Genomic DNA, 20,128 nt, shown 5'->3' with positions numbered 1-20,128 from the left:
CAGTAAAGCTACAAGATACAAAAAAAAAAAATCAATGCACAAAAATCATTTATCATTCTATACACTGATAATGAACCATCAGAAAGAGAAATATTTTTTTAATCCCACTTACAATTGCATCCAAAAAGATAACTAGGAGTAAATTTAACCAAGGATGTGAAGGACCTGCACACTGAAAACTGGAAGACACTGATAAAGAAAACTGAACAGACAAAAATAAATGGAAATATACCCCGTGTTCATGGGTAAAAAGAATATTGTGAAAATATGCATTCTAAGGTGGGACTTCCCTAGCCATCCAGGGGTTGGGACTCTGCGCTCCCACTGCAGGGGGCGCAGGTTCCATCCCTGGTTGGGGAACTAAGATCCCACATCCTGCATGCCACATGGTGTGGCCCAAAATTTTTTTTTAATTAAAAAAATATATGCATTCTAGCCAAATTAATGTACATTTTCAACGCAATCCCTACCAAAAGTCCAATGACATTTTCCATAGAAACAGAACAAACAATCTTAAGACGTGTGTGGAGCCACAAAGGACCCAGAAGAGCCAAAGCGACCCTGAGGAAGGAGAACGGGCTGGAGGCATCTCGCTCCCTGACTTCACACTTCATTATGAAGCTACAGTCCCAAAGAAGTGTGGAGCTGGCACAAAAACAGGCACACGGACCAGAGGAACAGAGCAGAGAGCCCAGGAATCAACCTACAGGTATGTGGTCAGTTAATTCACAAGTAAGGAGCCAAGAACATACACCAGGGAAAGGACAGTCCCCTCAATAAACGGTGCTGGGAAAACCAGACGCCACATGCCAAAGAACAACACTGCACTATGTCTACACCACACACAAAAGGGGCCAAAAATCCAGTTTTCCACATCAAGCCCTTCCTCTCCTGGGTCCTCTGAAGACAGACACCCGCAGCAGTCAGCCACGCACAGGAACCTTCTGCCCACTTTTCCTCACCTTTTCCCTCAGCGGCATCACCTCCTGGCAGGTCCTGAGGAGACCAGGCTCCTGTCTGCATGAACTGGACCCCACAGTGTCCCAAAGCTGAAGCCCCAGGGGGTCCTGAGGAGACCCAGCTTCTGTTAGTGTGGACTCGACCCTGGGTTGTCCCGAAGCCCAGCCATCAGCATGGACTCGGCCCCGCGTGTCCCAGAAGCCAAAGCCCCAGCGGGTCCTGAGGTGGCAGGGCTCCCATCAGCTGCGCATGGCGCCAAGTCCGCAGGCAGAATGGGCCTTCCCGCGGAGGGCCAGGGAGGCGGGCTCACGTTCCCTGCCAGCCAATGGGAATGTGCAGACCAAGCCACCTCCCAGTTCAGTGGAGGCCCCGCCCCCTGAAGGCACTTCCCCTGCATCCACTAAACTGTGGAAATGCAAACTGAAATACAGTCAAGTATCCCATGACTTCTCCAAAATAGTTAAGAAACAATTAACTGGAAACTGTATGAAATGAAATGACCAGACACAAACTTTAAAACTTACGCCAAACTCACTCAAATTTATTAACAGACATTTAAAATGTGAAACTATCAAAATTACAGAGATAAACACAGAAATACATGACCTTGGGTTTAGTCTCTCGATCATGAGCTTTGAGTTTTAACACACAACACAAAAAGCCAATCCACAAAAGAAAAAAGTAATATTATGGACTTTATCAAATTAAAGATTTCTACTCTCAAAGACGTTATTCAGAAAATCAAAAGACAAGACACAAACTGGGAGAAAAATATTTGCAAAACTTGTATCTGATAAAGGATCTGGACTCAGAATAGACAAAGACCTCTAAAACAACCCCATAAAAAAAAAAATGGGTGAAGATCTGATCTGGTCACCCAGCCAAAAAAGATATACAGATAGTAAAAATCATACAAAAACAAGCTCAACATCATATACCATTAGGGAATTACAAATTAAAATCATGAGATATCACAGCACACCTATTAGCACTGCTAAACTCCAAAAATATGACAATACCAATTGCTAGAGGGTGAGGAACAACAGGAACTCTCCCTCATTGCCAGTGGGATGCATGTACAGCCACTTTGTAAGACAATTTGGCAGTTTTTTCCAAAGCTAAACAAGTCTTACCTTGGGATCCAACAATTGTGCTTCCAGTATTTAGGCAACTGCTTTGAAAATCTATGTCCAAATGCAAACAAGGATGCAATTATGCACAGCAGCACTATTCATAATGGCTAAAAACTTGAAGAAATCAGGATATCCTTCCAAAGATGAATGCATAAGCATCCATGTCGAGGCAAGTAGAATATGCCACCCCAAAATCTCTCTCTCTGGCATGAGGATTATTTCAGTTGGATTTTTTTAAAAAAAGAAAAAAAGGAATCTCAGAAAACTGAGTAGAGATTGCCCTTTTGTGAAGGACATTTACAATACAGAAATCTCCATTTATAAGGGTATGTCCCGCTTTGCACCAGAAACAGAAGGATAATGAAATCTCAAGTAACACTCATCAATGGAGATGTCCTGACTTAAATGTGCAAACAATCATACCCTTCTTTACTGTGCTTTGCATGATAACCTGCCATAACTGGCCTTCCCCCCCTTCCCCGACATCTTTCTTCTGTTTTTAGCTGAAGACGGTATTTAAGGGGATCATTTCAGGGAGTGACTCAGTTTTCCGTGGTATCCTCCCTGTATTCAGAAGGTATACATGTTATTAAATTTGTTTTTCTCCTGGTAATCTTTTATTACAGGGGCGGGGGGGGGCGTCTCAACCAAGAACCTAGAAAAATAGAGGGAAAATTGTTCTTCCTCCCATACATGTGCAGTGGAATACTACTCAGCAGAAAGGAATGCACCACCAACCTATGGAAAGATATGGATATATCCTCAGTATGTATTGCTAAGTGAAAGAATCCAGTCTGAGGAGGCTGCACACAGTATGACCCCATTTACGACATTCTGGGAAAGGCAAAGCTACATAGATGATAAGCAGATCATGGGGTGGGGGGGTTGAAGTATACCATGTGATACTCTAGGATGGATACCTGTCACTATGCATTTGTCTAAGCCCATAGATGTGTGTAGCCCAAGGGGTCAATCATAATCTATTCAAATTTAGTTATTTAGAATGTAGGCATGTTGCAGGATGGAATACATAATGTGACAGAGTCTAAATGTATTAGAAATATATGGAAACAACTCACTGGAGGGGATGGGGTAAAAGGTGCTGACCTAAGTTACCTTTGGAAATGAATGGAATCTGTAGACTAAAGGCAAAATGGACCGTATATAAACAGTGGGCTTTATTTTATGAAGTTATTTCCAGGGTGTAGTAGCTAACAATTCTGAAACCTCTGCACATGTAACCTGGAAAGGAGCAATGCACAGATAAATGGCAGATGGTGGGAGCCAGGCTCCTTGCTGTGGGCGTGGGAAGTTACAGATAAGCAAGGGGAGAGCCTCTGCCCTCGTAATCCTGGATCTGGGCTTCCTGGGAGGATGCTGACTGGCCAGAGGAAACACACAGATCTTCATGCTGGGAAGACCCTGCAGACACAGGAACTTCACGCCCCATCTTTCCACCCATATCTGCTGGAAACACCCAGTCTTTTGTAATCAGTCACTTGCAGCTTTTAAGACATTCTCATCCCTCAGCAGATAAAGGAGCATGAGGGTCTTGCTTACCCCTAAGCTGTCCCAGAATCCAGGCCCTGGAGGTGGAGCCAGGTTGGGGGTTCCTGGGCCTCTGAATCCAGGCCCTGGGGGTGGAGCCAGGTTGGGGGTTCCTGGGCCTCTGACCAGCAGGTGAGAGGAGGGAGGAAGACCGGTCCTGAGGACAGAGGTTCCCTCAAGTCTGTGAGCCCAGGAGCCCCGATGGGGTTCATTCCCAGTACGGACATGGCCGGGGCCTGCAGTGGTTCTCTGTTCCCCCTGGGCCCTTTGATGAAGCCATGGCAGCACTGGGCCCAGACGACTCCTGGCGGTGTCTCAAACTCTGACACAACGGCTTTACAAAGGAACAAGAGAATGAAGGTCAGCCCCTGATGGCCACTCCTTTCTGGCTCTGAGTTGCTTCCACCAGGACCGCAGTCACCTGCACAGTCTGCTGTGACCTACCTGTCCCCACTGGCCTTTTCTCTCCCTCCCTGTGATGATTCCAGTGACATTTCCAGCCCGGACCCCTCTCCCAGGCCAGACGCCTCTGTCCAGCCGCTGCATCCCCGTCTCCCTTGGGGGCTAACAGGCCCCTCAGAGGACTGGGATCCTGCAGCTCCCCACACCCAGGAGCAGCCCCACCTTCCCAGGTTGCTGAGCCCAGGCACCGGTAACCGAGCAGGACCCTACGCGGCCTTCCTAGGACAGACCCCTCCCCCACATCCTCTGCTGTAGCTCCTCTCTGAAGTACCTGGATAACAGTGTCTGATGCACGCTTCCTGAGTTGTTTTACAGATGCTAAAACCACCACCGAGTGGAAGAAATTAACTACTTGATGATCATGAACAGGTAGCCCCAGAGATTCTGCTGCCTAATAATTTATAATGTTAACTGCCTGTTACCTCATCTTCAACCAGAGAACTGTGCACCAGCTGATCACACACCCTTCAACCCCCCTCCTTCACCTGGCCTTTAAAATTGCCTTGCTGATATCGCTCAGGGACTTCAGGGTTTTAGAGCACAAGCCACCTGTCCTCCTTGTATTGGCGCTTGTACAATTAAGGCTGCACCTTCCTTCACCACACCCGGTGTCAGACTGGCTTTACTGCACTCGGGCAAGCGGACCCACGTTTTGTTCGGTAACACTGGGGTCTCCCAGGCTCACAGCCTCCTTGTGCCCCACTGACTGTCATCTGCTCCTCCAGAGTCTTGTAGCAAAAATAGAAATGAAGTTTTCCCTCCCCTGAGAACAAGGAAAATAAAGGGAACAGTGAACAGGCTAGAGAAGAAACATAACCTGGCCTGAAAGAGTTCATCACTCCTTGTTTTACTCTGTCACTCATTTGTAGTAACTAGATTTGTACTTTACAAAACTAACCTCACTCCATGACACTATGTAATTTACCTTTAGCACCCATCACCCCTGACTCTGTGTGAGTTACATCCCCTGCCTCTCACTCCCTAACCTTATGTCCAGCACTTACATTCTATACGCCCCTCCTAACAAATCACCCCCTATGGTTTTTGCATTTCAGAAACGAGGTCACCGCCGATAAACCAGAGGCAAACGGACGCAATTACCAGACTGCTGGACCCCAATTACCGGGCGGCCTGATGCCAACTGTGACTGTTTTGAAATAATGCAAAGGAAAGGAGGAATGCAAGACCTTCACTACTTTTATCCTTAACCTATACCCCGACTGCGAGAGTCCCACATAAAAAATCTTCCCTGATTCTCAAGGTGTGCCCAGTTCTTGAGGCGCTAGCCGGCTGTGTCTTCCCTGCTGCCTGGCAGAAAAATAAAGCCATCTCTCTCTTCCTCCAAAATCCCTGTCTCCGTATTTCTGCTCGGCCTCGGTGCACAGGGAAGCCGAGATTTCGACAACACTCTGTGGCCAGTTCCCACGCTAATTCCCCTCTACACCCACAGCCCTCGCCCAAGCCCGATCTGGTGCCTGGTTCCTCCATCAGGCCTGACAAAGCTCCCTGCCCACAGGGTGCGTCTCACATCCCACCCCAATGTGGTCTTTCTGAAGCATAAACGAGACTGACTCTCTCCCACCTGTAATCCCCCAAATGTTTCCCCACTTTCACTAGGGCATCTGCCGGGAGAGACATCTGCCAAGGCCCTGAGAGTCCCCGGCATCCCCACTAGGCTGCTGGCTCCTGAGCTCCCCGACAATGAGCACCTCAGCAGGCTGGGAGACACGGCCGGAAACCCCAGAACTGCTCACCTCAGGACGGGGCAGGCACTGCCACGGCCTCATCAAAGAGAGCAGAGAAGGCTTCCCCAGCTGGGACACAAACTCTGCACGAGTGGCCTCTCCTTGAGCCATTACATCACCTCGTGTGACTTGAGGGAAGGAAGGACCAAGGCACACTTGGTTCCTAAGGAGGATGGTATAGGCTCAGTCACGTCCCCCCAAATTCACATGCTGAATCCCTAACCCCAGGACGTGGCTGTATTTGGAGATGGGATTTTTAAAGAGGTGATCAAGGTAAAAATGAGGTCAGTAGGGTGGATCCTAATCCAATAGGATTGATGTCCTACAAGAAGAGATTAGGACACAGATAGGCACAGGGGGAGACCATATGAGGACCTGGGGAGAAGATGGCTGTCTAAGCACCAAGGAGAGAGGCCTCAGGAGAAGCCAGCGTGCACACACCTTGATCTCCGACAGCATCCAGGACTGGGAGATAGGTCTGTTATTCAAGCTGCCCTGTCTGTGCTATTTGTTACGGCGGTCCTGAGCAGACTCACACACAGGGTAACTCAGGGCTCAGACTGGACAGAGCCCACTCTCCCTCCCCCTGTACGTGAGTTACAGGAGCCCCAGGAACTGAGGAGGGGGTCCCTGAGGAGAGGCACAAGATAGAAGATTTTCGGCATAACACGACTGCATTCACGTTAAACGTGCCTGAAGTCCAATCACACGAGATGGTTTTGTCCTGTATGTACATCGGCACCTTCAGTCTGAACTGTAGATCTTTGGCTTCACCAGCTCCACTGAGAGCATTAGCTTCACCTGCTGTGGACCGTCTCCTATAGGATTTCCAGAACCACAAAGCATCGAAGCTTCACAGGACCCAGAGTCTGTGCGCTACCGTCCAGGTGACCCTCACAGGAGAGCCGTGCAGCTGCCCGTGAGAAACAATTTCCCTTTTTCCTGTTCACAGCTACCCTGCACCTCCCAGCCTTCCCACCCCTTACAGCTGGGGCGTAGTGCCTCGTGTTACCAAGGGGAAGGGGTGGATGGAGGTGGTGACGGCCTTGGCCAGCCTGCATCCTAGGACGGAGGGCATGATGCCCACCTGGCCACCCCACCCTGCTGGTTGGAGCCCTCACCTGGAAGCAGGAAGGAGAAACCAGGGGGACAGAGCCTGGGCCCCCACACGCACCTGCCCTGGACTCTCACAAGAAGGGGACAGAGACATCTTGAGCTTCAGCCCAGTTTTGGGAGACACTTTGTTCCAGCAACAAACTATGCCTTAAAAGCCAAGGTGCTTTACAAACCCCTCCCCAGCTGTCACAGAAAGTCAGGCTTCATCTCATCACACTTTTCTCAAACCCCAGCTCACGGTGAGACCACCTCTCAGGTGATGGTGCTTCAGAGCAGCCCCTTTAAAAGATCCCAGGAGTTCAGCTCTCCCAGCCCTGCCTTCAGTTTAAGGGAGAAGTTTCCTTGACAAACCTGCTCAGTTTCCTTGACAACCAAGCTTCGCAATCTCCCAAACTCTTCTCCTTCAAACATTCCTATTCTAGGCTGGATGAGCCTAAAGAGACAGTGCCGTCATCACGTGCCAGAAAACGATTCCCCCAAGCCCGTAGTTATTGGTTACATGGTGCTATTGATGATGAGATCCCAGGAGAGCCAGCTTTGCAATATAACCATTTCCGGACTCGGCACTTTCCACGGACAGAGTGGAGTGGCTGTTTCCACGTGCCCCGTGGTGGAAGAGTTCACCTAATGCAGCCAGGACTTCATCCTTTCCAGGTGATTCCAGGGTCCTCACTCTGCCCAGACCCCACCCACATGGCTGCTGTCTGTGCCAGTCCATACAGGACCTTGGTAATCTCCTAAAATGAGGGTTATTTTATACACAGGCAATGGGTTGAATGCTGGCCCCAAAAGATGTGTCCCTCCAGAACACGTGAACAGGACCATATCTGGGAAAAGGGTCTTCGTATATATAGTTAAGGATCTCGAGGTGAGGTCATCTTGGGTTAGGGCGGCCCTCAATCCAATTGAGAGAGTCCTTATGAGAGACAAAACACGAGAGACTCAGACACAGAGGAGAAGCCACGTGAAGACAGAGGCAGAGACGGGAGGGATGCAGCCGCAAGCCTGGGGATGCCTGGAGACCCCAGAAGCTGGAAAAGGCAGGAAGAACCCTATCCTGGAGCCTCTGGAGGGACTTCCGTCCTGCAACACCTTGATCTCAGATGCCTGCTCTCCAGGACTGGGGGAGGATGAATTCCTGTTGTTTTAAACCACCCACCTTGTGGTCATTTGTTACAGAAGCCACAGAACGGTCACACAGACCCTGCTCTGTAGGATCCCGGAAGTGCAGGTCTCACTAAAAGCAGATAGAGGCTGGATTACAGAACCCTTAGAGTCAGCACTGAGCCCTAGAAGTCCTAAAGCAGTGGCTGGACACCAGAATGTTGAGGGGTCAATTCGGAAGCCCATCCCCAAGGGTACTGGCTGCACACGGCCTCCCCAGGTTTTTATGCCTGTACCTGTTGGGGATAAGTATTTCCACCCTAATTCAGGACTTCTGATGTCACCGTTCACGTTGATAATTAAGAACCCACTAGTTACACAGATGAAAACCCTATCAGGACACCTGCTCCAGTGGTAAAGAATTCTGAAGTTGGTCAGAGGTGGGGAATCGTCTCCCAAGCAGCCAGCAGCCCCCCGGCAAGGAGTGTCCTCATTGCAAAGCTGGTGGACGGTGCTGAGGCGTCTGTGAGTAAACGTGAGCTGAGCCCCAGGCCAGCTGCTGCTGAACTGTTCCCACCCTTCCCAGGTAAAACACCTGAATGTGTGCAAGGACTTGAAAGCCTAGAGGAAAGGGCTTGGAGTCACACCAGCCACAGCACGCAGGCCAATTTGGTGCCTGCAGGCCAGCCGGAATGGTCCTGGCCCCGGGCGCTCTTCTGGAAGCTTTCCATTTCCCTGCCTGAGGCACCCCTCCTGTCCCGGCCCCCACTGTTTTCCTTCCTCACCTCTGCCCGGGGAGAAATTCCAGCGGCAGGTATGGGTGACACATTCTCTTGTTTAGCAGATGGCAGCCCGGCAACTCCTGCAGAAAGTCCAGCAGAGCCCCACTCACACCGGGCCACCCACAGAGCCGCAGCCCCTCACTCCCTCCCACCAGCCCAGTCCCGAGACTGCTGACGGGGCAGAGAATATGGCGTCAGGCACAGCTGCAGGGGCTCTTGCTGCCTGGAGCGGTGTTTACATTGACCTCAACCCAGGCACACCTGGGGAGGGCTGGCCGGCAGGGTCAGGCTGCCCAGGTCAGCCAATCCTCGCCCCTCAGGGGCTCATAGCTGCAGAAAATGGGCCTTGCTGCACCGCCCAGGTCCAAGGAACAGGTGTGGGGTCCTGAGGGTCAGGATAGACAAGGGGCTGCAGCCCTGGCTTGTTTTCTAATCATTTTAACTGGCCCGTGAGCGGGAGACAACTTCAAGAAGTGCAAACCCAGCTTTGCACGCCAAGCCCTTCCGGCTCCCTACCCAGGAGGGAGGGTGTAGGGAAACCCTGTATGACCTCTGATGCCCTAAGAACACTGGACTGATGTTGAGTTCAATTTGAAACAGTGAGGGACCAGAGCAGACACTTCATTCATCTTCTATCAGGGCTCAGGGCTGGAGGAGCAGAAAACAACGGCCGAGCTCAGCCTTGATGCTAATCCCGACGCGGATCCTCACCCTAAACTCTGATCCTGACCCTAAGCCCTGAGCTAACCTTAGCCCTAACCCGTACCCTAAACCTGTACCTTACCCTAACCCATACTCTACCCGTATCCTACCTGTACCCTAATTCTAGCCCATGTCCTAACACCCACTCTAACGCAGGACCCTAACACCCTGAGACCAAAACCATAAACCTTAAGGAATAAACAAAACCACAACCATAACCAAAACCATAAACCATAAAATGTATTCATTAACCATACGCATAAATAAGTCATAACTGTAAACATAACCATAAGACATAAACCATAACAGCAACCATACACAGCCCCAGCCCTAATGCGAACCCTCCAAACCACTTACACCAAGCCAAATCTAATCAAATTATACAAATACATCATAAAAAAGAAAACTACCCCAGTATACCTCATAAAGATGAATGTAAAAATCTACCACAAAATAATAGCAACAGGAAACGAAAAGAACATTAAATGGATAATGCCATAAGCAAGTATCTCTACACCAGAAATTTCAGGTTGTTCAACATATTAAAATTAAGCAATGTAATAAACCACAATAAAAGTGTGAAGTAAAACACACGATCATATCAATTAATGCAGAAAAAACTAAAATAAAAAACCTGTGTTATTTCATGATACAAACACTCAAGAAAGCAGGAATAAAAGGAAATTTGTTCAATATGGAAAAGAGTAGTACAAAAAGCCACAGCAAACATCATGCTCAATGTTAAAGACAAAGGTTTACTCCTGAAATCAGGAACAAGGCCAGGAAGCTGGTCTTCATCATTGTTACTCAATAGGATGCCGGAAGTCCTACCCAGAATCTTGAGGAAAGAAATAGGAGGCATCCATGTGTGAATGGAAAAATTCAAACTGTGTCTCTTCACAGAACACAGATCACATCATTTTATATATAAAACTACCTATAATGAACAAAAAATTATTTGAGCTAGTCAACTAATGCAGCAAAGTTATAGAACAAAAAATCAATTCACAAAAATCTATCTTATATGTATACACTAGCAATAAATAACCTGAAAAAGCATTTATGATAACAATTTCACTGTAAATAATGTCAACGTCAATGTTTAGGAATATATTTAGTGAAGATACAAGACTTGTTTTATGTGTGTAAATTTGTATGTTTGAAATTACTGGAAAGTAAATTACTTTTCAAAACATCATGTATGTCAATAGCACGCCAGAAAAGCAGAGAAAACATCAAGCTTCCATAGAGCAGCCGAGCCCTACGCAGATCCAGTACACCCGAAGTCCACGTGTCATTTAGAGGCACTGGGGGAAGGTTCTATTAGGGGCCACTGTCCTCCGTGTTGTGGACGGCCTGGATACGGTAGAAACAGTGGGATTTTGGAATTCCAATTTTCCACTTCATTCCACAAAAAAACTATTAGAACTAATAAATGAATTCAGTAAAGTTGCAAAATCAATACACAGAAATCAGTTGCATTTCTAAACACTAATAATGAACCATCAGAAAGAGAAAGAAGGCAACCCTATTTACAACTGCGCCATAAAGAACAAAATACCTGGGAATAAAGTTAACCAAGGAAGTGAAAGACCTGCACACTGCAAACTTTAAGACATTGATGAAGAAATTGAAAAAGACACACCAAGAAATGGAAAGATTACCCTGTTCTCATGGAACGGAAGAATTAACATTGTTAGAGTATGCCTTCTACCCAAAGCGGGGCACACAGCGAGTGCAGGCCCTCCCGAAATGCCATGGCATTTTCCACAGAAACAGAGCAAATCCTCCTAAGGCGCGCGTGGAGCCACAAAGGACCCCGAAGGGCCAAGGCGACCCTGAGGAAGGAGAACGGGCCGCAGGCATCTCCCTCCCTGACTTCACACTACGTGGCGAAGCTACAGTCCCCAAAACAGTGTGGAACTGGCTCAAAACAGGCGCACAGCCCAGAGGGACGGGACGGAGAGCCCAGAACCCACCCCGCACGGTGGGGGGGGGGGGCGTTAAGTTACGACAAGGGGGCCAAGGACACACCGAGTGGAAGGGCAGCCCCACGGTAAACGGTGCGGTGAAGGCTGCACACCCCGTAACCCACGCGGCTCCACCGCACACCAGCCTGACCAAAAACCCAGCTTTGCACGCCAAGCCCTTCCGGCTCGCATGAAGACGGACCCCCGCAGCCGTCAGTCGCCCCCAGGAAGCTTCTCCTCACTTTTCCTCACTGTCTCCTCACCTTTTCCGCCGGCGTCGCCTGCGTCCTCAGGAAACCCAGCTCCCGTCAGCGTGGACGCAGCCCCACGTTGTCCTGAAGCCGAAACCCCAGCGAGTCCTGAGGAGACCGAGCTCCTGTCAGCACAGACGCTGAGCCCAGCGTCCCAGGCGCAGCCCCGGCAGTGCCTGAGGAGACACAACTCCCCTCAGCTGCGCTGACAGCCGAGTCCGCGGGGAACGCGCATGCGCTGTGGGGTCAGAGAGTCGGGCTCAGCGCCACCCTGTGGTCGGTGCGGGAAGTGGTCGGTTACTGGAGACAGCGCCCCCTGCTGGCGGAACTGCTGAATCTGTTAAACCGTGGAAATTCAAACTGAAATGGAGACAAATATCCCCAAAGTTTTCGGAAAACAGTTAGGGAACAATTAACTGAGAAAGGAGAAGAGGCTGGAGGCATCTCCCTACTTGACTTCACACACTGTTGAAAAGCTGAAACAGTGTGGAATTGGAACAAAAACAGGCGCAGGGACCAGAGGAACCGGACAGAGAGCCCAGAATTCAACACGCATGGCTGGGGTCGGTTAATTTATATCAAAGGGGCCAAGGACACGCCGAGGGGAAGGACAGTCCCCACCGTAAACAGTGCTGGGAAAACTGGACACCTCATAACTCCAACAAATTGGAAACCATTTGGAACGCAATGGACGTAGATGCAAACTTTACAACTTACACCAAATTCACTCAAAGTTATTCACAGACAAAATTTAAATACAAAACTATTCAAAATTATGGAAGCAAACATAGAAGACAATTGACAATGAGCTTGAGTTTGGTCATGTAGATCATGAGCTTTGGAGTTTTAACACACAGCACAAAAAAGCAATCTACAAAGAAAAACAAGGAATACTGTGGACTTTATAAAATTAAAGATATCTACTCCATGAAAGACCTTATTCAGAAAATCAAAAGACAAGTCACAAACTGGGAGAAAAATGCTTGCAAACACACATCTGACGAAGGATTTGTCTCAAAACATACGAAGAATGCTAACACAGACAACCCCATGAAAAATAGGGAAAGATCTGACTGGACACCTGGCCAAAGAAGATACACAGACAGTACACAGAACTATGCCCAGGACTAGGGGGCAGAAAAACAATGGTCCAGCTCAACTTTCTGAGCCATTTGTGGCCGTGGACTACACCTGTCCTTCCTGGAGGCCTCAGAGGGATGGAGAAGGAGGAAGGGGTAGAGGGCCAGTTATGCTTAAACTCTAACCCTGACCATTCTCACCACCTTCATTGGACATGGTCTAAGAAGTCCTAGCCATAGTAATCAGATTTTAAAAAGAAATAAAAGGAATCTCATGGCAGAGGAAAAAGTAAAACTGTCACTGTTTGTAGATGACATGATACTCTATACAGAAAATCTTGAAGATGACACCCAAAACCAAATAGAACTCATCAGAAAGTTCAGTAAAGTTGCAGAATACAAAATTAATCTACAGAAATTGGTTGCATTTCTGTGCACTCACAACAAACTGTCAGAATGAGAAATTAAGGAAACAACCCCATGAGCAATGACATTAACAAAGATAATATACCTAGGAATACACCTAACCCAGGAGGTAAAAGACCTATACTCAGAAAACTGGAAGACATTGATGAAAGAAATGAAGATGACACAAACAAATGGAAATATATACCATGCTCATGGATTAAAAGAATCCATATTGTTAAAATGATTCCACACCCCAAGGCAACCTAGAGATTGGATGCCATTTCTATCAAAATACCAATGGAATTTTTTTGGAGAACTAGAACAAAGAATTCTAAAATGTGTATAGAAACACAAAAGAACATGAATAGTCAATACAATCTTAAGAAAGAAGCACAAACCTGGACATATCACGCTCCCTGATTTCAAACTATACTACACATCTAGAATCATTAAGACAGTATGGTATTGGCACAAAGGAAATATGCATAGAGCCATGGAATAGAATTGAGAGCCCAGAAACAAACCCACACTTATACAGTCAATTTATCTATGACAAAGGAGGTGAGAATATACAATGGGGAAAATATAGCCTCTTCGATAAATAGTGTTGAGAAAACTGGACAGCTACATACACAAGAATGAAACTGGAATCTTTTCTTATACCATCTACAAAATAACCTCAAAATGAATCAAATACTTCAATGTAAGACCTGAAGCCATAAAACTCCTAGAAGAAAACATAGGCAGTACACTCTTTGACATCAGTCTTAGCAATACTTTTTGGATCTGCCTCCTCAAGCAAAATAAACCAATGGGACTCCATCCAACTGAAAGGCTTTCCAGCAGCAGAAGAAACCATCCACAAAAGAAAAGGCAGCCTACTGAATGTGAGAAATATTTGCAAACAATATATCTGGTAAGTGGTTCATACGCAAAATAGACCAAGAACTCATTCACACAACTCAACCTCCAAAAAAACAAAAACCCAATTAAAAAATTGGCAGAGGACAGAACATGTTTCCAAAGAATATATACAGATGGCCAAAAGACACATGAAAAGATGTTCAACATCACTCATCATCAGGGAAATGCACGTTCAAACCACAATGAGAGTATCACCTCACACCTGAAAGAATGGCTATCATCCAAAAGACAACACATAATAAATATTGCCAAGGACGTGGAGAAAAGGGAACTCTCACTCACTTTTGTTGGGAATGTTCATTGGTACAGCCACTATGGAAAACAGTATGGAGGCTCCTCAAGAAATTAAAAATAGACCTACCGTATGATGCAGGAATTATACTTGGGGGTATCTTTCTGAAGGAAACAAAAACACAACTTCAAAAATATATATGCACCCTTATGTTCATGAAGCCTTTATTAACAATAGTCAAGATATGGAAGCCACCAAACTATCCATCAATAGACAAATGGATAAAGAAGGTTTCATATATATATGTGAAAACTGGACACACACACTTAAGCACACTGGAACATGACTCAGCCATAAAAAAAGAATGAAATCTTGGGCTTCCCTGGTGGCGCAGTGGTTAAGTATCTGCCTGCCAATGCAGGGGACACGGTTCGATCCCTGGCACAGGGAGATACCACATGCCACAGAGCAACTAAGCCCGTGCGCCACAAGTACTGAGCCTGCACTCTACAGCCTGCAAGCCATAACTACTGAGCCCATGTGCCACAACTACTGAAGCCCATGCGCCTAGAGCCTGTGCTCCATGACGGGAGAAGCCACCACAATGAGAAGCCCGCGCACCACAACGAAGAGTAGCCCCTGCTCGCCACAACTAGAGAAAGCCCATGTGCAGCAACAAAGACCCACCACAGCCAAAAATAAAAACAAATTAATTTATTTTTTAAAAAAATATGAAATCTTGCAAGAACATGAATGGACCTAGAGGGCATTATGCTAAATGAGATATAGCAGACAGAGAAAGAGAATTACCTTATGATGTCATTTATATGTAGAATCTATAAAACAAAACAAATGAAGAAACACAACAAAACAGAAATGGACTCATGGATGCCAAGAACATGCTGGTGGTTGCTAGGTGGGTGGGTGCAGGGATGAGTGCAATAGGTGAGAAAGATTGAAAGGTTCCAAATTCCAGTTATAAAACAAACGTCATGGGGTGTGATATACAGCATAGGGAATAGAGTCCATAATACTGTAATAACACAGTATGGTGACAAATGGTAACTAGACTTATCTTGGTGATTATTTTGTAGTGTATAAAAATATCAAGTCACTATGTTGTATACCAGAAAACTAATATATAATAATTGCCCATCAAGTATACACCAATTTTTAAAAAGAAGAAAAGGTACTATCTTTTAAAAAACAGAGTGTTGGGGAACTCCCCAGTGGTCCAGTAGTTAGGACTCCGCGCTTTCACTGCCGAGGGAGCGGATTCGATCCCTGGTCAGGGAACTAAGATCCTGCAAGTTGTGCAGCTCGGCCAAAAAAAAAAAAAAAAGAAAGAGTGTAGTGAGATAAAGAGCGGATGTCAGATGAAACGATGAAAGAACGCGGGTTGAAAGGCCATCTGTGAAAGTGTCTGCTGAAGTTTGACACTCAAGTGGCCCAGACAAACAGAACTTGAAGAGAAGCAGCCATGTGATGCTACTGGAATGTTCATTTGTTTCTTTGTTTAAATAGGGTTTATTTTTTTTTAAGATGTTTTGAGTTCACAGCAAAATTGGGCAGAGTACAGAGAGGTGCCACGTGCCCCCTGCTCTGCTGTTACTGCTCTCCCCATCTACCCCCTCCGCCCACCCACACAGGTGCTCAGAGTTTCCCTCTCCCCAGCTATCCTATCAGCATTCTGGGTGTTGGTCACTATCGATGAATCTGCATGGACACATCATGATCACCAGAGTCCAGAGTTTACACTAGGGTTCACTCCTGGTGTTGCACAGTCTATGGGTTTTGACAAATGTACCTTGCCATGAATGTATCACACTGAATAGTTTCACTGCCTTAAAACTCCTCTGTGCTCGACCTATTTATCATACCCCACCCCTTAACCCCGCCACAAACCCCTAGCAACCCACCCTTTCCATGGTTTGCCTTTTCCCGAATGTCATATGTAGTTGGTACCCTAAGCTATGCCACCTTTCCAGACTGGCTTCTTTCAGTGACTGATATGCACTTAAGGTGCCCCTCCCGTCTCCTATGGCTCCTTCTCTCTCTCTCATTTCTTTTCAGTGTGAAGAACATTCTGTTGCATGGATGGAGCCCCGTCTATCTGTCCAATCACCTCCCGAAGAACATGTTGGTTGCTTCCAAGTTCTGGCAGTTATGAATAAAGCTGCCGTAAACGTCCGGGCGCAGGTTTCTGTGTAGATGGAAGCATTGGACTCATTTGGGTCCATTGATACCAAGGAGCTTGAGGACTGGATCGTATGGTAAGAACGTGTTTCATTTTGAAAGACACAGTCCATGTTCACAGAGCTTCTGAAGATGGTAGCTGAGAGCATGTCAGCATGCTGAGGACTCAAGCCAAGGAAGGAGGTAGAATTCAAAGATGCCGGCAGGGAAGATGTGGCCAAGACAGAACCTGACCTCCACCCTCTTAGAGCTGACGGCTGGTCCTGAGAATTGAATGGACATGAAACAGACTCACAGGAGGGAACCATACACATTTATTTCCCACAAGTTTTACCTGACCAGGGCGCCCTCTAAGGAAACGAAGAAAGACCCAGAGAAGTGGCAAAACCTAAATTCTTTTCTGTTGGGTTGAACAGAGAGGTGATTGTGGAAAAGGAACCACACTATGTGGGGAGGCTAAGGAGGTTGAGAATTATGCTGCACAAAGTCTGTTTGCACGGAATTCTCTCATTCTCCACTGCCTGCCCTTGACGATCACAGTGTCACTCTCCTTCCAGCAGAGGGAAGGCGTATTCCTGGGGGGAGCGGGGGCGGGGGGTGCAGTGGCGGGGGGGACATGTTATCTGCTGCTTCCAGGAAGAAGGGGAAGGCTCAGCTCACCCTTAGACCTGCTCTATTGGGGGGTGGGGGAGGGGGTGTTTATTTGTTTGTTTTGGTTTTGCTTTGTTTTTTGAAGTGTCCGTAGCTCAAGACAATATTCTGGTTTCCTTCTCATCTAAGTCCTTTCCCTGGGGTTGGCTTCTGACAAGAGGAGGGACACATGTTTCTGACACGATGGGCCAGGCAGGCAAGGAGGGATAAGATGGGTGCAGGCCCGTGCCTGTTCTCTTCTCACGTGTTGGGAAGACGATTCTGCTCTTGCCAGATGGGATCTAATTTCTCCATGAACGATCTAGCAAGATATCAGCTGAAAAGAGGGAGGGCAGAGGTCAGAAGAACGTGGAGAAGATGGATGATAGATGCTGGGGTCTCCTGAGCAGTGATTTCATCAGAGGCACATGCACATCCCTGGTCTCTGGACCACCACGTTTATGGTCGATTTGGTGTGTAGGTCATTTTCAATGTACGGTGGTACCATCAGACCACTTTGGGGTACTGTCTCCGGCTCACCTGAGTGGTGCCGTCGTGCCCACGTAAGACGGGGCTCACCCAGGGATGGCATGGTGCCAGAGAAAGGGAGATGGCGGTATGTCATTGAGCTTAAGGTATTTCTAAGAGAGTGACTCTCTGAAGCGGCTGAGGCAGAAGGAGGGCAGCTGGATATCTGTCTGCTTGTTTGTTGGCTATGCGGGGGGGGGGGGGTGTTGTTTATTTTCTGGACAAAGTGAAAGAACTCTTAAAGTGAAGGCATTTGTACAAGGGGTCTGGCAGGATGGGAGGGTGGGGCTCAGTCCGTGTGCCATGAAATCTAGAGAATCTAGAGTGGCTCAGACTCAGGCCTTTTCTCGTAAACAGGCAGAGAGGGGAGCTGGCTTTGGTCATGGCAAAGCTAACTGGCACCTCAGTAGTCATGACAGAGGGTTCCCAGAATGAACTGATCTGCAGGGGCCAACATGCCTGCAGCCCTTCCCCCTCAGACCTCAGGCCTCAGCCCCCAGGTGGTGTACCTTTCACAGGACAGATTTCTTTCCTACTTGCAGGGAGACAGAGAGGAGATCTTTTGCATGGGTCTTTTCTTAAGTAATATTAATTCAAAATAATCAATATGTCATTAAGGCCTATTTAGAAGTGACCTGCCCTGGACCCTAACAATATACACATACATACATACAAGAAAGAGAGAGAGAAAGAAGAGACAGAGAGAGAAGGGACAGAGAAGTAGAGACAGACTGAAACGTAAAGAGGCAGAGAGAAATAGACAGAGAGACAACGAACACAAGAGACAGGGAATGAGTAGAAGTCACACGATTTCTATCAATCAGTCTGCACATTGGAACCCAGTCACAATGTCCATCCACCCTGGAGGGGTGGGGATCACACAAGGATGTGTGACCAGGAGGCACGAATGTGGGAGCCATGGTGGGGGCGGCCCACCCCAGGGCCAAGATGAGACACGGACCTGAATCTAAACACAGCACGAGGACCTGGAAGGTTGTTGCTGGGGCGGGAGGGGTGATGTCTGAATTTTACTGAATTTCAACCCCCCAGGGTGGGGGTGGGAGGACTGAAAAACTGGCAGGAAGGGGAGTGGCTCTCCCTAGATCCCAGAGCAGAGCCGGGCCTGTTCAGTTGTGTCCTGTGCTATGCCGGCCCTTTAGGGAACCCTTCCTTTGCTAAGCCTGTGCATGAGCTCCATGTGATACCAGCCCACGGGTTTTACAGGCACTGTAGGTGTTTCCGGGTCTGTACACCTAATGGCCTCCCTGGGAAGTAGATGCCAGCATGACCCCCACTGCGCAGATGGGGGACTGCGGAGGCCCTGAGAGGCACATGGCTTACCTAGGGTCACATTACTGGCAAGGAGGAGCCGGGTCTGAACCCTGCTGTGTCCTCAGAGCTGGGGCCTTGGTGGCACCCAGGCCTCCCCGGGGCTGTGGAGTGGGCCGTGTTGGTGTCACTGCGCAGGGACGTGGCAGGGGTGGGGGTGGGCAGTCAGCAGCCCAGAGGTGCCCTTGGAGAGCTGTGTGTAAGGAGGAAGCCCAGGTAAGGGGACCCCAGGAAGGGACCTCACTTCCCTAGCCATAGAGCCAAGCAGAATTGGAACCTGGGTGACCAGGTGCCTACTTCTAGAGGAGCCCCCTACCCAGCTCACTTGGTTGGAGATGCTCGAATGGACATGTTGTGCTGTGTCCCAGTACCCCGAGGCCGTGGCCTCAGGAAAGGCCCCAGAAAGAGTAATTTTGGATGCTGCAGGCATTGGGTCAGGTCTCACCCCAGACGCCTTTGGCCATCTGCCCAGAGGGACCCAAAGGTAACACTGGGAGGCCCAGGCCAGGCCAGGCCAGGCCGCCGCTCTGATCCCATCCAAGTAGCCCTATGTCCCCCTCCCTGGACGTGTGGCGGTCAGGGCTTCTGTGGGCTGGGTCTGCCTGCCGCTAGAGCAGGGTGATGAGGGGTCAGAGGCCGGGGGCGCCGGTCACGTCCACACCTCCGGTCAAAGCTGGCTGGGCGGGATGTGGAAAGCCAGGGCAGCACGCTTCTGCCCGAGGTCTATCCCAAGCCCTCTAGGTGGATCTCTTGCCTCCCCGGTAGGAGGAGAGCAGACACAGGTCTGTGATCGATCTGGGAGCAGAAGTTCGAGTGGGCAGCAGCAGTGGCGGTGATAACGGCCAGGCAGGGCTCTGATACCTCCGGGCCGGGCCAGCTGCTGGTCACTGTCATTGCAGAGCCTCACACTGGAGATCGGCGACGAGCTCATCCATAGGGACACCCGACCCACCGTCTCCCCAAGTGAGGGGCCGGGACACCACACTGCCCGTGAGGGCAGGTGCAGGCCTCGGGTGAGTGTGGCCATGG

General features: G+C 48.4%; 1 protein-coding gene and 1 long non-coding RNA gene across 6 annotated transcripts in view; one reads left to right on the top strand and one right to left on the bottom strand.

Annotated features, from left to right (window-relative positions):
- Positions 1-5,448, top strand: part of LOC111182923 (transcription factor COE1-like) — a 44,020-nt gene extending 38,572 nt beyond the window's left edge. For all 3 annotated transcript variants that reach the window (XM_089901754.1, XM_089901755.1, XM_089901753.1), the window contains one exon: positions 5,159-5,448. In XM_089901754.1, coding sequence (XP_089757880.1) covers positions 5,159-5,264 — 106 coding nt within the window. In that variant the 3' untranslated portion in view covers positions 5,265-5,448. The remainder of the gene's footprint in view (positions 1-5,158) is intronic.
- The window catches only part of LOC111182924 (uncharacterized), a 43,449-nt gene extending 30,958 nt beyond the window's left edge, over positions 1-12,491 (bottom strand). Inside the window, exon 1 of one of the 3 annotated variants that reach the window (XR_016389082.1) lies at positions 11,786-12,491. This is a non-coding gene — a long non-coding RNA (uncharacterized LOC111182924). The remainder of the gene's footprint in view (positions 1-11,785) is intronic. The other 2 variants (XR_002646883.2, XR_016389083.1) reach the window with 2 other exon arrangements.
- Positions 12,492-20,128: the final 7,637 nt, after the last annotated feature.

The sequence above is a fragment of the Delphinapterus leucas genome, chromosome 19 (genome assembly GCF_059928025.1).
Source record: "Delphinapterus leucas isolate spDelLeu-1000000601 "Yukka" chromosome 19, BTC_Dleu_Yukka2, whole genome shotgun sequence".
Classification (NCBI taxonomy): Eukaryota; Metazoa; Chordata; class Mammalia; order Artiodactyla; family Monodontidae; genus Delphinapterus; species Delphinapterus leucas.
The sequence above is the reverse complement of the archived record's forward strand: the minus strand, read 5'-3'. Positions and strand labels throughout refer to the sequence as shown.